The 21,376-nt window shown below is 37.4% G+C and overlaps 1 protein-coding gene across 7 annotated transcripts in view; it reads right to left on the bottom strand.

Moving 5' to 3' along the window:
- BICC1 (BicC family RNA binding protein 1) overlaps positions 1–21,376 on the bottom strand; it is a 255,262-nt gene that overhangs the window by 86,544 nt on the left and 147,342 nt on the right. For all 7 annotated transcript variants that reach the window (XM_023531912.1, XM_023531924.1, XM_023531915.1 and 4 more), the window contains one exon: positions 18,045–18,114. In XM_023531912.1, the coding sequence (XP_023387680.1) occupies positions 18,045–18,114 (70 nt within the window). The remainder of the gene's footprint in view (positions 1–18,044; positions 18,115–21,376) is intronic.

Below are 21,376 nucleotides of genomic sequence, written 5' to 3'. Positions count from 1 at the left end.
AAAAAAAAAAAAAAAAAAATGGGAGGCCAATTCCATTTGCTCCAAAAGAAAATGAAACCAGTTAATTTCTTTCTACTGTATAAGTAATATACACAGGATGGATGGGAGATGCAAAGCCATCTCCTATTTGTGCATATGACATGTAATAAAAATATTATCTGCTAAAATCAGAAAGATTAAACTATTAAAGAGCTCAAAAATATACATGTGCTATTCAAGTATATAACATCAGGCCCAGGGTCCTATTTTAGAATCTCTAAGCATTGTGAAGAGGATGGACTACTAAGCTGAATGAACTGTAGGTGCAAATCCCAATCAGGGCATCTACAAGCTGTATAACCAGGGACGCCCTCTGAGCCTCTGTTCTTGCATTCGAGATGAGATGCTCATCTCACAGAATTGTTATCCATAAAAGTTAGATAAATTACAAAATGCATATAAGCCAATGCCTGATTTGGTAGGTGTTTACTATTATTATTATTATCATTATCATTATCATCATCACCATCACCATTATCACCATCATTGCAATGGGTTAAAAGATTAAACACATTGTGGATAATAATATAGTCTTATCTGGGTGAAAATAGACATGCTTATCATCTGATTTTATTTTTACTTTTAATTCTTCCCATTCAAAATTGCGAAGATTTCATTTTTAATGAGAAGGGAAGACTTGATCTAATTACTAAATTTTCATTCTAATTAAAATTGTATTGCACAAGGAAGAGATTCTAATCCCTTGTGGATATGAGAACAAAGTAAAAATTTTTTTTAATAATTAAATTTTATAAGTAATAACAGCATTAACAATCTACACTAGGGCTGGTCGTGACATTCCCCCAATTACAAAGGGCATTTTTAATGTACTGGGTGTGCAACCATGCCTCACAAAGTTGTCAAGAAACATCATCAATTAAAACAATAATAAAGTAAGTCTTCAAGAACTTATTTCCAACATTTAAAAAAAATTTCTTACTAACTTTACCCTAAAAACATGTTTCTGGGAATCCAAGAGCCTACAGGTTGTCTCCTCAGGCCGTACCATGTTTACAGGATTGACTAACAATCCAGGCTGTCTAACAAGCCTGAGTTGGCTGGAATCTTGGATTAGATGAGGGTCCACAGGTCTAAGTCTGAAAGATTCATATGGATTTACAAAGGCAAGACAAGCAAACCTACAAACAAGAACATATGCTGCTCAATTCCAGAAGTAGCTATTTCTGCCTTCTGACATAATGTCTTTATGGAACCCGGAGTGAAATATATTTCCACCTTGTTCCTGTCCCCTCTTAAATAACTTCGCAAGTTAGGACCTACAGTGGATGATGCATACTTCAAAGAAGCCCAAATGAGGAATAGACTCAAGACGAACGCAGAAAGATAATTTAATGTTTTAAAATGTTTGCTGAACTAATTTGGGCGGAGCCTGGAGTAGGAGACCACAGTAGAGTGGGGGCCACCAGGAAGCAAAAGGTCTCAGACAGAAAGAGCAGGCTAAACAAAATCTCTTGCTGCCTAAGTCTGCCACAAACGCACATCTCGTACAGTTGATGTGTGCAAGAGAAAAATCCAAAAAAAAAAAAAAAAAAAAAGGCTGTTTCTTGCCATTAATGCATAATAAGGGGCAGACAACAGGAAATTAAGACATAGTTTAAACAAAATACAAATGACTGGATTAAAGTCTCCCAAACCCACTCCCACCAAACTGCTACAGAAGACTCTGGATTCTCACTGCAAATGGAGAGGGATCTGAGCAAACTGTATTTGTATTACAAAGGGAGGTAAGGTGCTTCGGCTTACACCTGCATCAGACAGGCAGCCAGAACAGGCAACAAGAGCCTCAGAGACTCATCTGCCCTGATCTCCCGAACTTCTCAGTAAGTGAGGCCAGACTCCATGATGAGGTACAAGAAGAATCAGAGACATGATGGTGCATGGTCTGACTCATCAGGACAGAGGCAGCCATGACTTTGACAGATAGTATTCTGGAGACCACTAGGTCTGTAAGCCAAAACCTACACATCCTGGAACTCACCAACAGACTCTGCCTCTACAGCACCCAATGCAGGGGATGCTGAGCATAAATGGCCACTCAGGCAGAGTCAAAGGCCGAAGATAAAAGGAATGGCTGGGAAAGTGGAGAATACTCCCTGTCGCTCCAGGGAATCCTGTGTGTAGCTCTGAGCTGGCAGTAGCCACAGTTTTCGATGTAGAACTGAAAGGTGACCTAGATGTTCAATGAGGTGGTGTCAAAGGAGCAGCCAGAGATGGTCAGATTAATTCTAACTAGTACTTAAGTTATTTGCGTATTTGCAAAATCACACACACACACACACACACACACACACACACACAGTTCTTTATCCAATAATTCTATTGAATTTCTATAAGAAATATAACTTTCCCCCTTATAAAGAGCTATGAAATTATATAATGACTTCAGATTATGTAACTAGGAAGTTATGAAGTTCTTAGATTATGTAACATCTAAGAACCATGGATGCATTTATTTTCTTTCGACCTATGATGTAATTCTCACTGGAAAACATGCATAAGTTATGAGGTGTTTGCACATGTAACATTTTAAAACTGGCTAGCAAAAGCACTGATCGGATGTTACATAAGTCATTCTTCCATACATGAAAGTCAGTTACTAAAGGAGTATTAGCTTGGCTACTTAGCTTTAAAATCACATAGAATTTAGTAAACTAGAATCACACAGACACTGTTTCCATCTTACTTGATTTTAACTCATTAATAAGTTTCTTTTTGCTTGATTTAAGAATCCAATTTAATTTTGCTAAACAATCCTAAAGGTGCTGAGAATTACTAAATTGTGAAACTAATTATACATCAGTAACCCGCAAACGCAACCATAAATTGGACCTCATCATATCTGAGACCATTCCACTCCCAAGACTTCCCCTAACTTGTCATTTCCTTCTGTTGCTACAACCTCCTACCAATGCAACTCTTGAACGCATTCAACCCTATAAGTTCTCTAGGTTATTATGACTCCAGGTTCCCTGCCCTCTCTCTGCCTTCCCTGCTTGGCTTCAATTTTCCCAGTACCATCACACCCTAAGGTCAACCATTTCACCACCCTCTCAACTCACACCCTATAATCCCCAGTCCTCTGGCTTTCTGCCATACTCATCTCAACACCCTCCATCATAAGTAAACCCCTGAGTTTTCTACTTCTGAGTGACCAAAGAACTAGAAAAAGGCATATAACTGCCCTAAGAAATTTGACTGCAAATTCATACGATGCAGCCTCAAGCTGGATACTAATTTGGTTTGGCAAGATGTTTATTCATCTCTATTACATTTTCCATAAACAGCTGTTCTGAACCTTCCCCAGTTTCTTCAAGTCTCCAAACCATCCCCCTGCGGTCGCAGGAGTTGACTTCATCTCCAAATAGATTAAGAAAGGTAAAGGGAATTTACACTCAATTTTCTCCCTTTTATCTTTATCATAATTTTTATTCTTCTCTCCTTCTCACCAGACTCAGGAAAATGTGTTCAAACCAGTTTAATAAACATTTACTGAGGACATACTACAAGCCAAGCAATATACTGGGCATGTGCTGGACAGAATCGAGGACCTCGGTCACGAAATCCAGGTCCATACCTAGAAGAGTCTAATGAGGACTATAGTGACCAGAAAATGAAATAAGCTATTTCACTAAAATGAGCAGGGAAGGACTCACAAAGTGATGTGAACAGCCCAAGGATAATAACCCCAGTCCTAATACCTGTTATCTTAAATCTAGCCCTACGAGAGGTAGCTTCATCCTAAAATGTACTCTATTTTCTCTAGTGTCAATCTCTTGTCTACACTTTCTGAGCCTAGAAGTTTACTCAAGTGACTTTTCCTCAAATAGGAAAAGAAAAAAAATGAGACAGTAAAATAAAAATAAACTCATTTCACCTCAACCCATAGATGTGTCAAGTAACCACTCCATCTATCACCATTTTCTTTCAGAGACAGGTGCCCTTAAATGCTCGTGGCTGCCTTTTTCCTTATCATTGTATTCTACATTAAGTTCTCTCAAATGTCACTAATATGGTCATTAATTAATTTTACTTTTCCTGTGTATGATGTTTTCTATAATGGAGATGAATATTTCTGATTAAAAAATACATGTTCCTAGAAAGAATTCAAGCAAATTTTATTATTTTATTCCTTAATTCATATGATTGATGAAAACATAATAAAATGATAAATACATACAAACACCCCCCAATTTATTAAATGGTGAACGAACAATGCATGTTTTAAACTCATTTCAATGGAATTAAGAATCTCTAATAGATTTGAGGAGGAAAGAAATCAATAAACAGTATTCCTGCCCTTCTAGAATAAGATTCAACATAGAAGACAGGGCTAAGGAAAGCCAGGGTTTCATTTCCTAAGAGAACGTAACAGACAGGACCACCCCTATTCAGGCAGCTTTTCAGTCAAGCATCAGTTCCAAATGCTGAAGAATGCAGCAGGTATGACTGTATATGGAAACTAGATGGATTCACTGCTTCCTTTAGTTATAAGCAATTTTCTTGCCATTTGTCTATAAAACTCTATCAAGTGCTGACTTTCAAAATATTTGGATGCTAATGTGATCATAAGGAAAAATGCTTATTACCATCAAGTAAATATTTCAGAATCCCCACGGAGCACACTTAACAACTATATCGTTAGTAACGGAAATATTTTTCCTAACTTGGCTCAAGTTACTAATCATGACTTTCAGTAGAGTACAAGCAGACAGAAATGATCCCATGGCTGGGTCCTTTCCCCTGTGATCGATCATCAGTGCTGCTAACCCGGCAAGAATCACATCACAGCTGCCAATGGCCTGGGGTTCCTAAACCACCTGGATGATACTCAGGTGCCGGAGTTCAGGGCTCCTGCCCTGTTCGCCCACTGACATTCCTTTTCCTGACCTGCTAAAATCACAGGTTTCCAGACTCTTTTTCTCTTCTTGCTTCTCCCCACAGTATATATTTTTCTTTTTGTTGACAACATTCAAATGTGCCTGGAAACGGCTTCAAGTGCCTATGTTACACTTGGGATCATTTTAATACTTTTGCAGATGGTTTGGAGCATTTTTTTTTCTCTCAAAATGAGCCATGAGCTCTAAATCTTTTTGCCATATTTCTTTACTGATATATAAAATACACTTGAGATGACTGCAGCCATTTTTTCACTAAACAACAGTCGTTAATTAATGACTTGGGAAGAAATCCAAGCCCGTTTTTCCACAGCATAATGATTATCCCAATCATCTGGGATACCCGTCTCAATTCTGGTTCCTCCACCAAAAAAAGACACAGAGACAAGGACACAGGTTAGGGTGCATTACTTGGGATCTTTTATTCAGGAGGTGATCCCAGAGAGCAGTTAGAGGGGAAGGAAAATATGACTGAGGAGAGAGGGGAGCCAACAAAAGGCGTGATATGAAGCAGCCACTGCTCGGGCTCAGCTCCCCTGGGGTATTCTGAGGAGATGGGAATAATGTGCCTTATAATCGTCCCACAGAGAGAAAGGAATATTGTACATTTGTTCTCTGACTCCAGTCACTCACTGGTTGAAAGCTGCCCCTGGAAGAGGTCACTCACTGGCACCATCGTCGGCACCTCTAGGCTGCTCTGCACTGGAGGAGTAAGCTCCCATGGTGCGCGATGGTGTCCCCTAGGAGAGCAGCTCTGCGACCCTGCACTTTGAGGTGGAAAGCTGTCAGTGGGCATGGGAAATGGCCACTACAGGTAAACCCAGAGGTAGGCCAAGAGTTTAAAAACAGCATCTGCTATAGCAACCAACTACCCAATTCCTTGCTTTTGTCAAGCCACCACGTTCTGCTCATTCGCCTTTCAAGAAATGTCTTTGATCCCTGTCATGAAATATAATTTATGACACCCATCTTCCAGTCTTTAACCTCTTCTTACAACAATCATCAATTATCTCCTATGACTACCCCTACCCCAGGCTTTTGTCTACAGGATGGGTGAGATTCTCATGAGGTCACGACCTTCACTGATCTGCCCTATCTGGCTAACCCTATCAGCCACCAACTCTTCCAGCTCTCTCCCTTTCACCAGTCTCCTCTCTTCCTCCAGGACACAGTGGTCCTTTTCAGCTTTGGGACTTTCCCATACAAAATGCCTCACTCTAACCCACCTTTTTTGGGATCCACAGTAGAAACTACCAACCCCTAAGGAATATTTACGTTGGCTGTGACTTGTACTTTTCTTCTCTTCCTCTGAACTATTCTAGTCCTGACAGCAAACAATGCCATTTTTTAAAAAATTGTTTAAGACAGTGGGGTGAGAAACTCTGTCCAAACTCTAAGTATCCACAGGGCAGAGACTGAGATCAATGCTCCTTTCTTAAGTTCCTCCAACTACAGTGCCTACTAGCCAAAGACCACCAGGAGAACATCTGTGGCCAATAAAATGAGCTTTCTTTAGCTTGCTATGGCAAGAGAGACAGTACAGCAAAGGAACTGGGACATCTTAAGAGGAAACTGAAGGAAGCTTGTAGAATTTGGGTTCATTCTGGATGACTCCAAGGAGGGCTTAAGAAAGTAAAGACCAAATTTGGATTGAAAGCTGTCAAGAAGTGGAGGAAAATCATTGAATGAGTATCTTAGCAAATTTAATCATAAGGCAGAAGATTATAGCAGAGTTGGAGTTATCATTAGTAAAACAGTAGCAATTGCTCATGCCAGCCATGAGAGGGATGTTTAATTACTTTCATGGTTGCAGAGTGTCCCTGTCTCAGTGTCGCTCCAGACATACTCAAGGAGTAGCCTTGTCTGATTATTATATTCTGTGAAAAGTATTTATGTTTTCTTAGGAACATTGCAGCCTAGCTGCCAGGGCCATTTTTCATGTTCTTCAGAGTTACTTAGAAGATACCAGAATGACTTAAATCATTGTTGAGTTAAGTTCAAATCTGTTGTAAACCTAAATGATAATGTAAACTTTAACTCATAATTTATAACTCCACCTTCCTGGCAGGCACGGTCTTCACAGAAGGGAATAAAACATTGGTCTCTGACACGGGTCCAGTAGCTCACAGTCCAAAAGGAAAGGCAAAGACTAGGCTGATATGACACAAGCATGAAAAGTGCCAAAATATAAGTGTATATAAGGTACTGAATTACCTCCATCTGCAAGGCTTTCCATGAAGGCATGTCATCTGAGATTAATGTGGAAGGATGACTAGAAGTTGAACATTTGGAAACAGGAGGCTGGAAGTTGCCCTTCTGCCGCCGACACAGCTTATTAAAGGTGTGAAATGGCACAATGGGTTGGGGAACAGAGGATAAGTCAGTGTTGCTAAAACAAACTTTATCCAAAGCTGAAAATATTTTGCAATGACATTTAATGATTTTTCAAACCTATATAGATATATTACATTTTGTGGATGTGGAAAGTGAGTGTTATATAACTTGATTATGATGTAAAAATCTATTAGGCATTGACCTAAGGAGAAAAATCTACCCCAAGAGGATTAGACTAGACCCATTTGATGGTGAAAATAAAGGAAATAGGTCACATTGTTTGATCTCAAATATGCATATTTTTAGTGGCTGAAAATCCTCTTTCTTTCCTTCTTCCTTTCCTGAATCCACACATACCTCCAAGCTAAGTAAAATAAACCAGGACTTTTTGCTTCTGTGTCAGATTTGAGAAAGCATACACCACACAAAGAAAAGCAAAGGGTCACCTTGAAATAGAGCAATGCAAAAAGTGGTTTTTGTTCTGTTAAGTAAACTGAGTGGTAAAGAGGAAGTAAATTATACCAAAGACTGAATACTCTTATTTATGGATCCCACCCTAGAAATGGAGACAGTTTAGAAATGGAATGCAAGTCCATCCAAAATAATGTATTTAAGTGTTCATCCCTTGAATATAAGGGATTAGAAAAAATTTCAGAAACATTTTCCAGTCAAATACAAAACCAAAGCCCAATACATAGAAACAAAGCCAAATAATTTACTGGGTCTTGGTTCTGTTACACAAAGAAAACGTAAAAATTTGATGACTTGATATTGCAAGTATTTCTCACGCCTTGCCACACACATACACACACACATACACATACACATCCATACACATATGTGTTTATAAAATTTCCATGCTATTCATATTTAAGATCCAATCTTTAAACAGTTTACTTTGGAAATAGAATGCCCTAAAAGTTAATGTATATTTTTCTACAGTTCTTCAAAAATTAATACACTTTTACTATTTAAGGTCAATTCATCTCTTCCTAGTTTAAAATAGAAATGATCCATATGTTATTGTGAATAAAGATTGATGGTGAGAAGTGAGCTGTTTCGATAATACAATTAGAAAAAAACATAAGCAATCTTAAACTTCTGAGTAGAAAATTTTAAATTTAAATCTATTTCATTAGGAAAAAATATGAACGACTCACTAGAGTAGGGAAAGGACATATATGAACAGACGAAAGACAAGGGCAGATGATTCACAGAGTAATACGAATAAATGTTTCATAGAGAGATGAAAAGTGTTCAATTTTCTATTATTTAGGGTGGTGCATGAGATGACCTATGTTTCACGATTTAGACTGGCTAAAGTAGGGAAAGCACAGTGTTGGCAAAGATGTGGAAAGAACTGTCCCCTTTCCAGAAGCCAGTCCCTGCCTGCTAGGAGTTCTACAGTCATTTGAGAGGATAAGGTAGCAATCTTGAAAAATATTACAGTTGCTCACTACCTATCACCTAAGAATTCTACCTGATATGATTTATGTAACAGCAAAGCTTGTATAAGTAGACAAATTTGACATTCACTGCAGAAAAAGACAGAACACAGCCCCATGTCCATCAAAACAGATTTCTCAAAATATATCTATATCCCATATATGCACAATGGCATTTCACACCACTACAAAAATAATAGTATTGATATTTATGTGCTTTTATGGAATATGTCTTCTCTTTTATCTAAGAGGAAAAATCCAATTGCAGAAATGTGTGTATATAGAATAAACCCATTTTTATAAAGTAATAATACATAACTATTTGCATAGACCAAATAGCCAAAAACATACATATGCTAGATTCTCATTTTCTTTTTATTTTAGGCAGGACTTATTTTGCTTTAAGAGTAATTTCTGGCAACGAGATGAAAAGAGAATATAACTCCTTATTCCTGAAATCTAGTATCTTTTGATAAAAAAATCTGTTAGTACCAAGGTTTGTATAAATATGTTATAATAAGCCACAAACCATGCTTTAATGGCACAAAAAGGACATGTGAAGAAATGAGGATGCCACTATGGTTTAAGTTATTTTCCTTAGCTAGTGAGAAATGCCACATGCTAGTCCAGTAAGGTTTGCAACGGCAAAAACACTTCATGAGAATAATTTAGCTACTGACAGTCCTGACAGTTGTCACTGAATTCTGTCCAGCAATTCCATGACAGGGCAGAATAAAATCAGGTGAAAGCCACACATGATTTGAGAAACCATCAAAATTTGGTGCCCATCTCCAGGCCAAGATAGCATACAGTACCATCATGGTGTTCAAATATGGTCATAAACCTTAGAAACTGTCACAGTTATCACAACTACACATTCCAGAAAAGAAGGATAAAAGACACAGGTTTCGGGAACAGGAGAGGTGGCCAGTCAGGCCCCTAGCTCTGAAGCTACAGGCAAAGTTGCAGGCACGACTTAAAACGCTGGTTAAAACACTCATGAAGAATCAACAAGCAGCTGAAGTCATATAAACTATAATTCAAAACTGATTGCAAACTGGCTTTTAAAAAATGTAGACCTGCCATCCTACCATGTTTTCTCTTTCGCTGAAAGTCGGTCAGTTCACCTATGCTGTTACATATGTATGTTCTTCCTTCAGGAGTCACTAACACAGAAGAACTATCCTTTTTCTGACACTGCAAAAGGAAGCCAGTTACACGATATACCGGGCTTCATTAAATGTTCTAGCAAAATCCAGTGCTGTGCAGACTGTGGACTCCTAAAATTATACTGCTGCTCCAGCTCGGCATTTCTTACCTTCGCACTACTGACATTTTACGATGGATAATTACTGTCATGGGGGCTGTCCTGTGCATTATCCCTGATCTCCAACTACTCCAAGACCAGTAAGTAGCACCACTGCCCGGTTGTGACAACCAAGATCTCCAGATACAGCCAAATGCCTCCTGGGGGATAAAACTGGCCCAGGCTGAGGACCTCTGTTCCAGATAAAAGTATATAAATCCTAGTAAAATCACTAATGAGTGTCAAAAGAGGAGAGAAGGAAAAATACTGCATGAAGCACAAAGAATGATAAAAATAAATCTAGGTTGAAATTTAAAAAGATATCCAGCAAGCTTCTAAAATGTGGGTGAGGAGTTAGGACTGCCTTTCTTCTTGAAGATAGTTAAGAAACATATTCTGAAATTTCTTAACACATTGGTGAACCTAACTCCATCACTTCAAATTCTATGACCCTGAACAAGTTATGTCATCTTTCTGTATCAGTTACTAATGTGTATATAGGGATAATAATAATGGTCATTCATGTGGGTTATTGTGTGGACTAGGAGATAACACAGGTAACACACCTAGCCCATGCCTATTATAAAGTAGGCAAATAAAAAGCATGTTTGTCTTTCTTCCTCTGTTAGGGTTTAACAGAGGAAAAAACTGCCGATGCGAGGGATCCTGAGATGGCACTTTCTTCACCACAGGCAGGGGACTTAAAAGCATCTACTCAGGAAACAGGAAGAGTAAAGGAGAAGGAGCTCTTCCAAGAAAAGAGACAGTGGTCACAGAGGCAGAAGGATCAAGACCTGGCCCCACTCATCTTCTGGGGAATAACTGTGATTTACTATTTAATTCAACCATCTATCTATCTATCTACCTACCTATCTACCTACCTACCTGTCTTCCTCCTTCCCTCTCTTCCTTCAATTTACAAAATTTTTCATTTAGTTCTTAAGACATTTCATGCTGCTTTTAAACTTGTACATTAAAGAGTTATTATTGATCATGTAACATTATATTTGCATATAATACACTAAAATTCCCTGATTAAAGTGTTGTACCCAGTATCTATGTCTATTTTTTTAATATAGACTTTATTTTTTAGATCGATTAGATTCATAGCAAAATTAACTGACAAGTAGTTTCCTTATGCCCCTCCCCCACAGGCACCACCTCCCTCACCGTCAACATCAAAAAAAAATTTTATGGGTTTTGACAAATGTATAATGACATGTATCTACTATTTTAGATCAAACAATATTTTTGCTGCCCTAAATATCCTCTGTGCTGTGCCTATTCATGCTTTCCTCCCCCACCAAACCCCTAGTAACCACTACACAATAATCCTTCTACTGTCTCCAAGGTTTTGCCTTTTCCAAAATGTCATTTCATTGAAATAACACAGTATGTACAATTGGCTTCTTTTGCTTAGTAATATGCGTTCAAGATTTTCATGGTTTGATAGATCATCTCTTTTTAATGCTGATTAATATTCTATTGTGTGGATGGACCATGGTTTACCCATTCACCTACTGAAGAACAACTTGGTGGCTTCCAGGTTTGATGACTAAAAATACAGCTGCTATAAACATCTGTGTGTAGGTTTTTGTGTGGACATAAGTTTTCAACTCATTTAGGGAAATATCAAGGAGTGTGCCTGATGGATCATATGGTAAGAATATGTTTAGTTTCATAAGAAACTGCCAAACTGTCTTTCAAAGCAGCTGCACCATTTTGCACTTCTCATTCAGCAATGAATGAGTTCCTATTCCTCCACATCCTCACCACTATTTGGTGGTATTTCGGATTTCAGCCATCCTTATAGGTAGGTGTATAGTGGTATCTCGTCATTTTAAGCTGCATCTCCATAATAACATATGATGTTGAGCACCTTTTCATATGCTTATTTGCCATGTGTATATCTTCTTCGGTGAGGGTCTGTTCAGGTCTTTTACTCATTTTTGAATTGGGTTGTTCATTTCCTTATTGTGAGTTTTAAGAGTTATTTGCACATTTTGGGTAACAGTCCTCTATCAGATGTCTTATGCAAATATTTTCTCCCAATCTCTGACCAACTTTCCATTCTCTTAATGTTTTCATCTTTTTCACTTATCTTCTCGCCTCTCCATTACACTCTGAATTTGTTTCCTTACTAAGTTAATAAAAAATATCTTTTTAAAAACCACCAGATATTTTAGATTTGAGAAGACAACTGGAAAGCTAAGACCATCATCCTCTCTGGCTCTGGTACAGGAGAGAAACGATTGGAAAGAGCGGCTAGCCTGCGGTAATTATGAGATGAGCAAGTAAACCAATCTTTGGGTCCTTCAGAAGGGAAGAAAGGGGAACCAGTTAAATATCAAGAAATGAACCCAAGCTCAGGTCCTTAATCATGATAATGTGTCACACAGCATGAATCATCTCACCTGTAAAATGCTGTGTGTACATGTGTGCGTGCATGAGCATGCTATGCCTGTATGAGAGCATAGAAAGGATCTCAAATTTGCATATTTGACAGTACCTACAAGTAAGGTTATTCATGTAAAAGGGGATATACTGATAAATTGTACAAATAATTAGGATTTGAGGCTCTGAAAATAGATCTGAGTTCAAGTTTGGGGTCTGCTACTTATTAACTATAAATCCAAGGGCAAGTTATTCTACTTTCGTGTGCCTTAGCTTGTTCACCTGTAAAAGGAAAATACCACCACTTATCTCATAGGGTTTCTCTGCTCACCAAATAAGATTACATATGTAAATTATTTAGCATAGTACTTGGCTCCATTAGGTCTCAACAAATGGTGGTACCCGATATTGCTACTGCTATGTCAATTATGTAACCAAATACTAATTAAAATAACCACAACCAAAACAACTCTAGTTTGAAAGACAACCAGGAGGTTTCATCTTGTTAAGCCTCACTTAAAGTCTCCTAATAATGCCACCAGAGTTTCACTTATTTCAGGCATCCCACGAATGACAATGATTGGTCATTTTCCTTAAGTTTCTTTCCAGTTTCTTTGCTGAGATTACTCCAACCACAACAGGAGTTTAAGCCACTTCAGCTTCGGCCACAGATGATGTCCCACATTAGTTCACATAAGAGGTCTACTGGAAAGACATCATTAGTTGATATTTTTCATAGCAGTGAATGCCACTCCTGTGTGAAGGCTGTGATCCTAAGTATTTTTCCTACACAAAACTCCATAGTGATATATATTCCCATCTATAGTAGTGGCTCCGCTACAACCATGACTGAGCTGAAGCAAGGATCAAACAATCTACAAACATTTACTGAGAGCCAACCACATACTGGTTATAGCGCTAAGGATATGGTGATGGAAAAAATGCACGTGCTCTCTTCCCTCAGGGGGATGACTACGTAGAATAGTGTTCTCTGACCTTTCTCTGACCTTTCATTACCCACTTTACATTATGACCTAGTAATCCATATGTGTACATACGTTTGTATATATATAAACAGTTGACAAAAATGACTGAAAATTTCATAAGACGACACTCTTACACTCTGGTGTTTTCTTTCCAATCCAATTACGTATTTTACATGTGGGTTGTGACTCCCTAAATTGATTCTTGATACACTAATAGATGATAACCCACCATGGGAACACTGTGGTCCCGCATACCATGCCCTGCCCTTCCCTGCCCAAAAACCTTTGAGCAACACCATGTTAAAGGCCTTAACTAGTCTGACGTGAACACTTAACAAAAATATAAGTACCTTCAACAAAAAACTTTCCCCTGGAAAAAATTAAGTGAAGTCTACAATTTTTCTTATGCCAAGATTTTCTATGAGATATTTCTTATTCTGATTAAATGCAAAAATATTAAAACCTCATGCAATTTTTATGACTCTTATTTATTCTAGGAGAAAGAGAACGGCCAAACTTGGTGCCAAATTGCCTCCAAACCAAGATACATCAAGCAATCCAGTCAACGTCTTTCATTCCTGCTAGTCCTAGGGCATCCTAAATTGTCAAAGAAGAAACATTTGCAGAGAATAGTTTCTATCACTTAGTTAAACTCTGCAAGACAACTCCCTCCCAGAACAAAAGACAATAAAGCTTCATTAATGCTGATCTCATTTATTTGAAATTTGGCATAAAAACTTTAAATAATTTTCATCTACACTTACCTCTGCTAGTCTAAAAAGAAAAATATTGATGAGCAAATTAAGAGCAAAAAGAAGACTGTCCACCTTATTCAGGAGAACAAACTCATACAGCATCGTGGAGCACACAGCACAATCATACCAAATCGCTTTTGTCTATTTAAGGCAGGTCTTATTTTATTTGGACACAGTCAAACGTGTTCAAAATGCTATTTGTACTTTAATGAAGCTGTTCTTATTTTAAAATAGGCTATGATTCACAATAGCATGTTCAAAATTTTAATGAGTGCCTGAAGTTATTCTAGAGTAGTAAGGTTTTCCTAAATTAAACACCTTAATTCTTAAATACTAGTCTCAGGCACAAACCTCAGATTTTTCTATGTAAAGCAGAATGTGCTAGTATTCTGATACCAGGAATTAGAGTTTTATTTACTTCCACTCAAAATAAATGTATGTTATACAGAAGAAATACTAAGTATTGTTTTACTTTTCTTAATCTTAACTCCCATTAAGTCAGTCCTAAAGTTGCCTATTTAAACATCCATTATATGGAATCATAAATTCTTAGTTCTTTCTGGCTCTAATGAGGAGTCAACTTCCAATAATTTCAAATACTCAGGATGTTTTTTTAATTCTATAGCCCCTGAGTTTATACCAAAAAACATGCACTTCTCCAAAATGCCCTGCTCACTAAGTGAAAATGTTGCTATTACAGATTTTTCACTATATTCTATACAGTTAAAGGTAATGGAAGAGGAGTGAAAGGGAAGGAGGGAAAAAAAGAAAGGTGATAAAGATGATGAAGGAAGAAGAGGAGTAAAAGAGGGGACAAAAACCAGATTATTTGTTACCCAAAATTATATTCCACACAGGCACAGATCAATGAGCCTGTGATCACTCTAAACTTAGCCACATTGATTACGAAGATGACAGAAACTTAAAATTAATGAATTCATAAAGTTAATGAATTCATCTTTGAAAACCAAGATGGAGATCACCTAGAAGCGACTATTGAAGGACTTTGCCTGTTTTTCAATAGTAGTCATCGTCCATTGCATTCTGAAAACATGGTCTCTTAGTGACTAAATTATGATATTTCCACATCATATGGTGAGATTTTTTGTTTCCCAAACTCAGCTTAGCCATAAGAACAACCAAGGAACTTTAATATATGGCTTCCCAGTCCCATCCCAGACCTAAGGAATCAGAATCTCTAGAGAAAAATCGGAATTTTCTGATACAAATTCAGGTTGTTGGCTTTCCACCTTTCTGCCAGGAAGCATCCTACCAGCACTTCAGCCAAAGGAGCCATAACAATCACTCAAATAACTGCTCTTGTAAAGGACTGATGGCTTAAAAACTAAGGTTTGGACAGTACTATTGGAAGTTCACTTGAAAAGCTCAGGACTATATTCCAATGAGGTAAAAAAGGTGGCAGACTGTGGTATCAGCAGCCACGAAAAATGTCTGTGTCTGCTCAAATATTCAACCAATAAGCACCATGAATCTAGAAATTGAAATACAACACAAACGCATGGCTGTAATGCCTCTCTCACACAGTCTGGAGATTATCTATACATTCCAAATCTTCACATCACCATAGGATGTAGAATTTAATAATCATGCAAAACATGGCACAAGACCCTAGATATATTTATATAATCTTTGGTCTCCTGTAATAATAATTACGTTTGGAATGAAGTCTTGAAGACCAACAACTTTCCTGTACAACATTCAAAAATAGCCATGTCGGATGAAAGAGCAAATAATTATTTTCTAAAGTTCCTCTTGCCACTATCATTTTACTTTTACTAAATACAAATTACAGTCAAACAAACTTCATCTCTGAATTAAACCATTTTTCAAATAATATAGGAGCATACATATTAGAGGTGTTAGCCAAGAGTTGAATCAGCAGCTGTGTGTTTAAGTAATAAGAGCAGCTCAAGTAAATTCTGAACAGTAAATTCCTCTGAGAAACACTCTTGACTTTTCTCTCTTCCTAGAGCTCAAGCTCTCTCTTTTGGCACATTCTGCTCATCGCACAGGATTGTACACATTCATAGCACTTCATAAATAATAAAAAATAAAATGATGTCTGTAGACCTAAGCCTGGAGAGATCAATTCTTAGGCAAAATTCCAAAGGTTAACTTTAACCATGTGGCAATTGTGCTAAGTGTCCTCAAATGTAGTGCTAAAATATTATTTTCAAAGCAAAATGTACAATCAAAATGTGAAATATAGTTGGCCATTCTGGATGGGTTGTGTGTCAATGACCAAAAACTAATCTAAAGCATTAACCTAACCTACTCACATTCATATTATTGAAAATCTCCAAACCTGTCACCACATTTGGAATAAAAATTAATCAATTCTCAGTTTCTCATGATAGAGAGAGGAAAAAACTATAGCCTGGGTAATGCAAGAGAATAAGCCATCTAAAATTATCTGGAATTGTTTTAAGATTTATGTTTCTTTGGGGATTTTCTTTGGGCACTGATCGAATTATATTTTTATTAGGACAGTAATGAAGCTCATTTCATTTCTTTAAGGAAATATGCCTGACAATAGGGAAAGAGGATCCAGTTTATGTTCAAGTTCTAATTTATTCAAGTATTGTAGCAGGCCAGGGATTTTTAAATGGCTGCAAAAAAAAACCAAATAAGTAGATAATCCACTAAAGAGTTTCTTTTTCTGCATAATAAGTAAAAAACATATCAACACATTGAAGATTAATTGAAAATATATCCTATAGCACTTGGCAAATGCAAAGTTTATACAAAGTTATGGAATTACACTTGGAAATTCACCATGTCTTGTGAATGTTTAGCACATCAGCTTCTCATTTCTTGCCATCATGATCACAAACAAGAAAATAACAAGATTAGGGTTTCTGCAGGAATTCCAGTCCACTGAGATGTAGCTAACAACACTCATAAAATAATGTAAAATAATTTACATTCCATGTGATGAGGAACTAATGAAATCAGATTAAAAGAGGGCAATCTGATTTAAAATAAGAAAGGAAATTGACAAACCTTGCAGTGTTTAGCATCAGTTAGCAATAAAAGTGATAGCGAGAATGAGGCAGCAAATAAGAAACTAAACAACAATGAAAAAGCTAGACCACAATGGATAATGCTCAGCTTATACAATCACTGCTTTTTGAATTGTTTGATGGTGTTTTCATTACCTCCTAATGACGACACGCCTCCTTTAATGAAGTATGCACAACAAAGTTTATTGAGACTAAGGTTTACTAAAGTGTACTGGCAGATCGTTTGAAAATACTACGTAATCTTGAAAGAAAACTTAGGGTGCCTGGACTTTCATTTCTGACCATGCATGCATCAAGTAGTCTCCTCCAGGATGAAGGAAAATAAAGGCCAGACAAGGGAAGTGCTCAGTCTAAAAAAATCTTGTGAGTTTTCCACTGTCTGAGAGAAGAGAAGCAGCGGTCAAGAAAGGAAAGGTTTGTTTCACATTGGAGGGGAAAAGATCAGCTATTAAATCTGTGTAATACATAAACAAGAAGACTAAGGTGTAAACATTGAGAGTTTATAAGTCAAAAATACATTATTACATGTGGATAATTACCATGACTCATGGACATTGAATGAATGGGCACCCTTGAAATTATAAGTTACTATGGTATCTTCTTTAATAACATTTCCATTATAAGAAAATACTTTAAAATATTTTCCTGTTCTTGGATAAGAGGCATTATTTTTGATAATGATAAACCTCCAAAAATATTGTTACTTGACAAATATTTAGGGATAAACATGATAAAATAAAGGTTGATATTCTCCCTGGCAAGCTTGTAACAATCCCACAGTCTCCATTATCAAAATCACCAATTTCTCCATCTCTTACAATTTACCTTTCTTGGATTTGGCTCCGATCTTCAGCTTTGATGGCCAAGCAATCTGTGTATTTGTTTCCTCCATGATCTATAACAAAAATTGAGAGAAATATTGATTCAATTAAGAACTTATATTTACAGATAAGATTTTCTCAAAAAAATTATTTTCAAGCCCTATGTTGTTACAACAAAACGTCTCATTTTAAAACAATGCAAAAAAAAAAAAAAGGGAAAAAAGAGATGCATTTTTACAAGCCTTTTATCTATAAGAAATATTCAAGTATATTTTGTTACTCCCAGTGTTCCTCTCCATGATGCACCAGAATTTTAACTTAGAGACAAGACCAAAAAGTACATGAACAAGTAATTAACCCAAGTCAATGCCAGAACTGTCAGAGATGCCTGTGCTGAATAAAATTCCCCAAGACAATCGCCAACGATTGCAACATACCAAACATAATCCTTGTAATACAAAACTACATGGGTTAGGCCATACTAAATGAAGATATTTGTTTTTGGGAAAAAAATAATAAATTGCTTTGAGCACATTTGTATTTCATTAAAACTGATGAAAAGCCTCTAAACATGACATCATAGCATAAGGCTGCATTCCCATTATCCTTCGCCTGGTCCAAAATGGCATTTTTGCCACAGTTCTTTCCCATTTACAGGCAGCCAACACTGGCCAGAAGGACTGGGGACCCAAGTGTGCTGAAGCACAAACACGAGCGAGGGAAGCGAGACTGCAGCACAAAGGAAGCAGACGGTAAATAAGAAAAGAATGAGTCGCAAAAATGTTCACTCTTTGTTCTTCTCCACTTTCATCCTGTGAATTAGACTGTTTGCTTTTGTTCCGCGAATACAGAATTCACCAAACTGATAGAGCAAACAACTAAAATTAAACAGGCAAAACCAGCAACTACTATATATTAACCACTTAAATTAGAGTAGGATAATATTTACTTTTTAATATGGATTTAGAATTAAACTAATGGTGAAGACAAACACATTAACAGTGCAATTAATGAAAATTACCTTTCCTCAGTATGTTCTGGGCATAAGGCAAAATGGTTAACATGTTAACATGTACCATACTTCATTTAATCCTCTTTATCACACCATAAAAGGGCTTTCAGCAGCTGTTTCAGACTGGCAGCCCACAGATGCACTTTGTCTATCCATCACAAGGTTTTTTTCAGAAAAACACGAGCCAACATTATTAAATCTGGGAATTTCCCACAGAAATTCAGATTTCTGGTTCTCTGTAAAACCTGGCAGATTTAGCACTTGGAGCCCGTGTTCCTACATGGCCACATTTGGTTCGCACTGAGGAACAGATGCCTTCTCTAGTCAGGCCCAGAAGGCTCTGAGCTGCCTTCACCCCCCGCCCCGGCCCCACTGGGTCTCTGACACTGAGGTCGAGAACCACTTGCCATTATCACCATCATGTTTGTATGACTTCACTCGCCATTTATCATGGTGTTTGTACTACTGTAGAGAAATATTTCTCTATATCCATATCCCAATAAAAAATAAAAAACAAAGGGAGGTCACATCATCTTTACCATTTCAAGGTTCTGGCCTGGCTCTAACAGCAGGTGAGTTTATTACCCCAAGCCTGTAAGACCTGGCCGTGCCTCTTCTCCTCCTATCTTATGCTGTCCTTATTAATGTGTTTTGTTGTCTACACCATTAAAGTGTTAACTCTAAACTATATTTTAAAATACAATAAATATTATCCTCCTCAACTTCCTCTGCTCCAGACGTGCTGGCCTCCCCAGAAACATGCCTGGCAAGCTCCCCATTCGGGGACTTTGCATTCACTCTCACTTCCTCAGCTGCCACCTTCCCCCAGTAACCCTCCCTCGCCCACTCTCACACCACCCCAAGATGGAAATTATTCTTCTCATCTTCTGCATTTCCTTTCTAAGCCTTATCACAATCTGAAATTCTCCTGTTTTCTGGTTTTACTTGTTTATAGTCTGTCTCTGAAAAATAAAATCCCTCTACCCTGCACACAGCAAGCAGAGGATATATATGGGTAAATGAATCTTCATAATCCTTATGAAGTAGATTTCTTTATTCATCACATGGCTAGGAAGCAGCAGAATGGAATAAAAATCCCAGACTGCTTGGAAACACCATACTTTTAACCACCACACGACACTGAACATAGGGCCTCAATCTTTTTAAAACATGTATATACCAATTTGGAATTTGCTTTAGGACTGATGCTACATCTTACAAATATTCATCAAAAGCCTACTTAAGTGCCACATATACCAGGATCCACAGCTATGAATAAGACACAATTCCTGGTGTCCACAAGCTTACAGTCAAGTCAGGGACACAGACAAAACAAAAAATGCAACTGCCTGACAATGTGCTGGGAGCTGGCACAGGATCAGCTCACTAGAGCAGCTCGCAGGTCCTATCTTAAAAGGTCGGGGTGAGGGGGTGGGTAGTTAGTAAAGGCTTCTCCAAAATATTATCTGCAGAATCATTGAAGTCCTGAAAGTCAAGTAAAAGTAAATTTATGAATGAGTTCATCAGTCCCCAAAGGAAGGCAGGAAGTCCCAATTAGGAGGGACTTTTCATTGGTCACATTTAATCACCTATTAGTTCCAGCTACTATTCATACATATATCTTTGACATGACTAAAATTAGATTTGGAATTTTCCTCTAAATTAGCTAAGACAGCTAAAGAGATAAAAAGAAAAAATAAGATCTTACTATAATACTATTGGTGGGGAAGCAGTAAGAAAATTATATACTTTTCATTTTCTGAATTAAATAATTTGACCATTTAACCCAATAATTTATGTCAGGTGCTGTAATTATTATTCTATAATAGAGAAGCTTCCCTATCAACATATGGTTGGAAGATATAACTTTCTGAAATCAATCATTTACAGAACTTCCCAGAAATCATCCTGCATATTATCTTTTTATTAAACACCATTAGATGCTCTACAACATAAAATAATATGCCAGAGAAAATATCCTAATAGTAGGTAATAGCTATCAAGTCAAAATGCCTACTTCACAACTACACACACACTCCCCGAAAGCCTCACACCAGTCCAATGTCTCTGTGGTGCAGTGAAGTAGTGGGGCTTGGAAATACTCACTTTTAACCTACCCACATCAACACTGTCTGTGAGGGGAAGACAGGCTGTACCAAGCTTAGGATCCCTAATTTTAAGACCAAAGCTCGATCTTCTAAACCACATGATCTCCAAAGTTCTATGAGCCACAGTGAATGTCAGACCTTAAAGAACACAAATTACTAGTTATTGGAATTTGGCACCTGTAGCAGACCTGTCCTACGACTAGGAAAAAAAAAAAA

Source organism: Pteropus vampyrus, unplaced genomic scaffold (assembly GCF_000151845.1).
Source record: "Pteropus vampyrus isolate Shadow unplaced genomic scaffold, Pvam_2.0 Scaffold3, whole genome shotgun sequence".
In the NCBI taxonomy this organism is placed as follows: Eukaryota; Metazoa; Chordata; class Mammalia; order Chiroptera; family Pteropodidae; genus Pteropus; species Pteropus vampyrus.
This window is presented reverse-complemented; position numbering and strand designations above follow the sequence as displayed.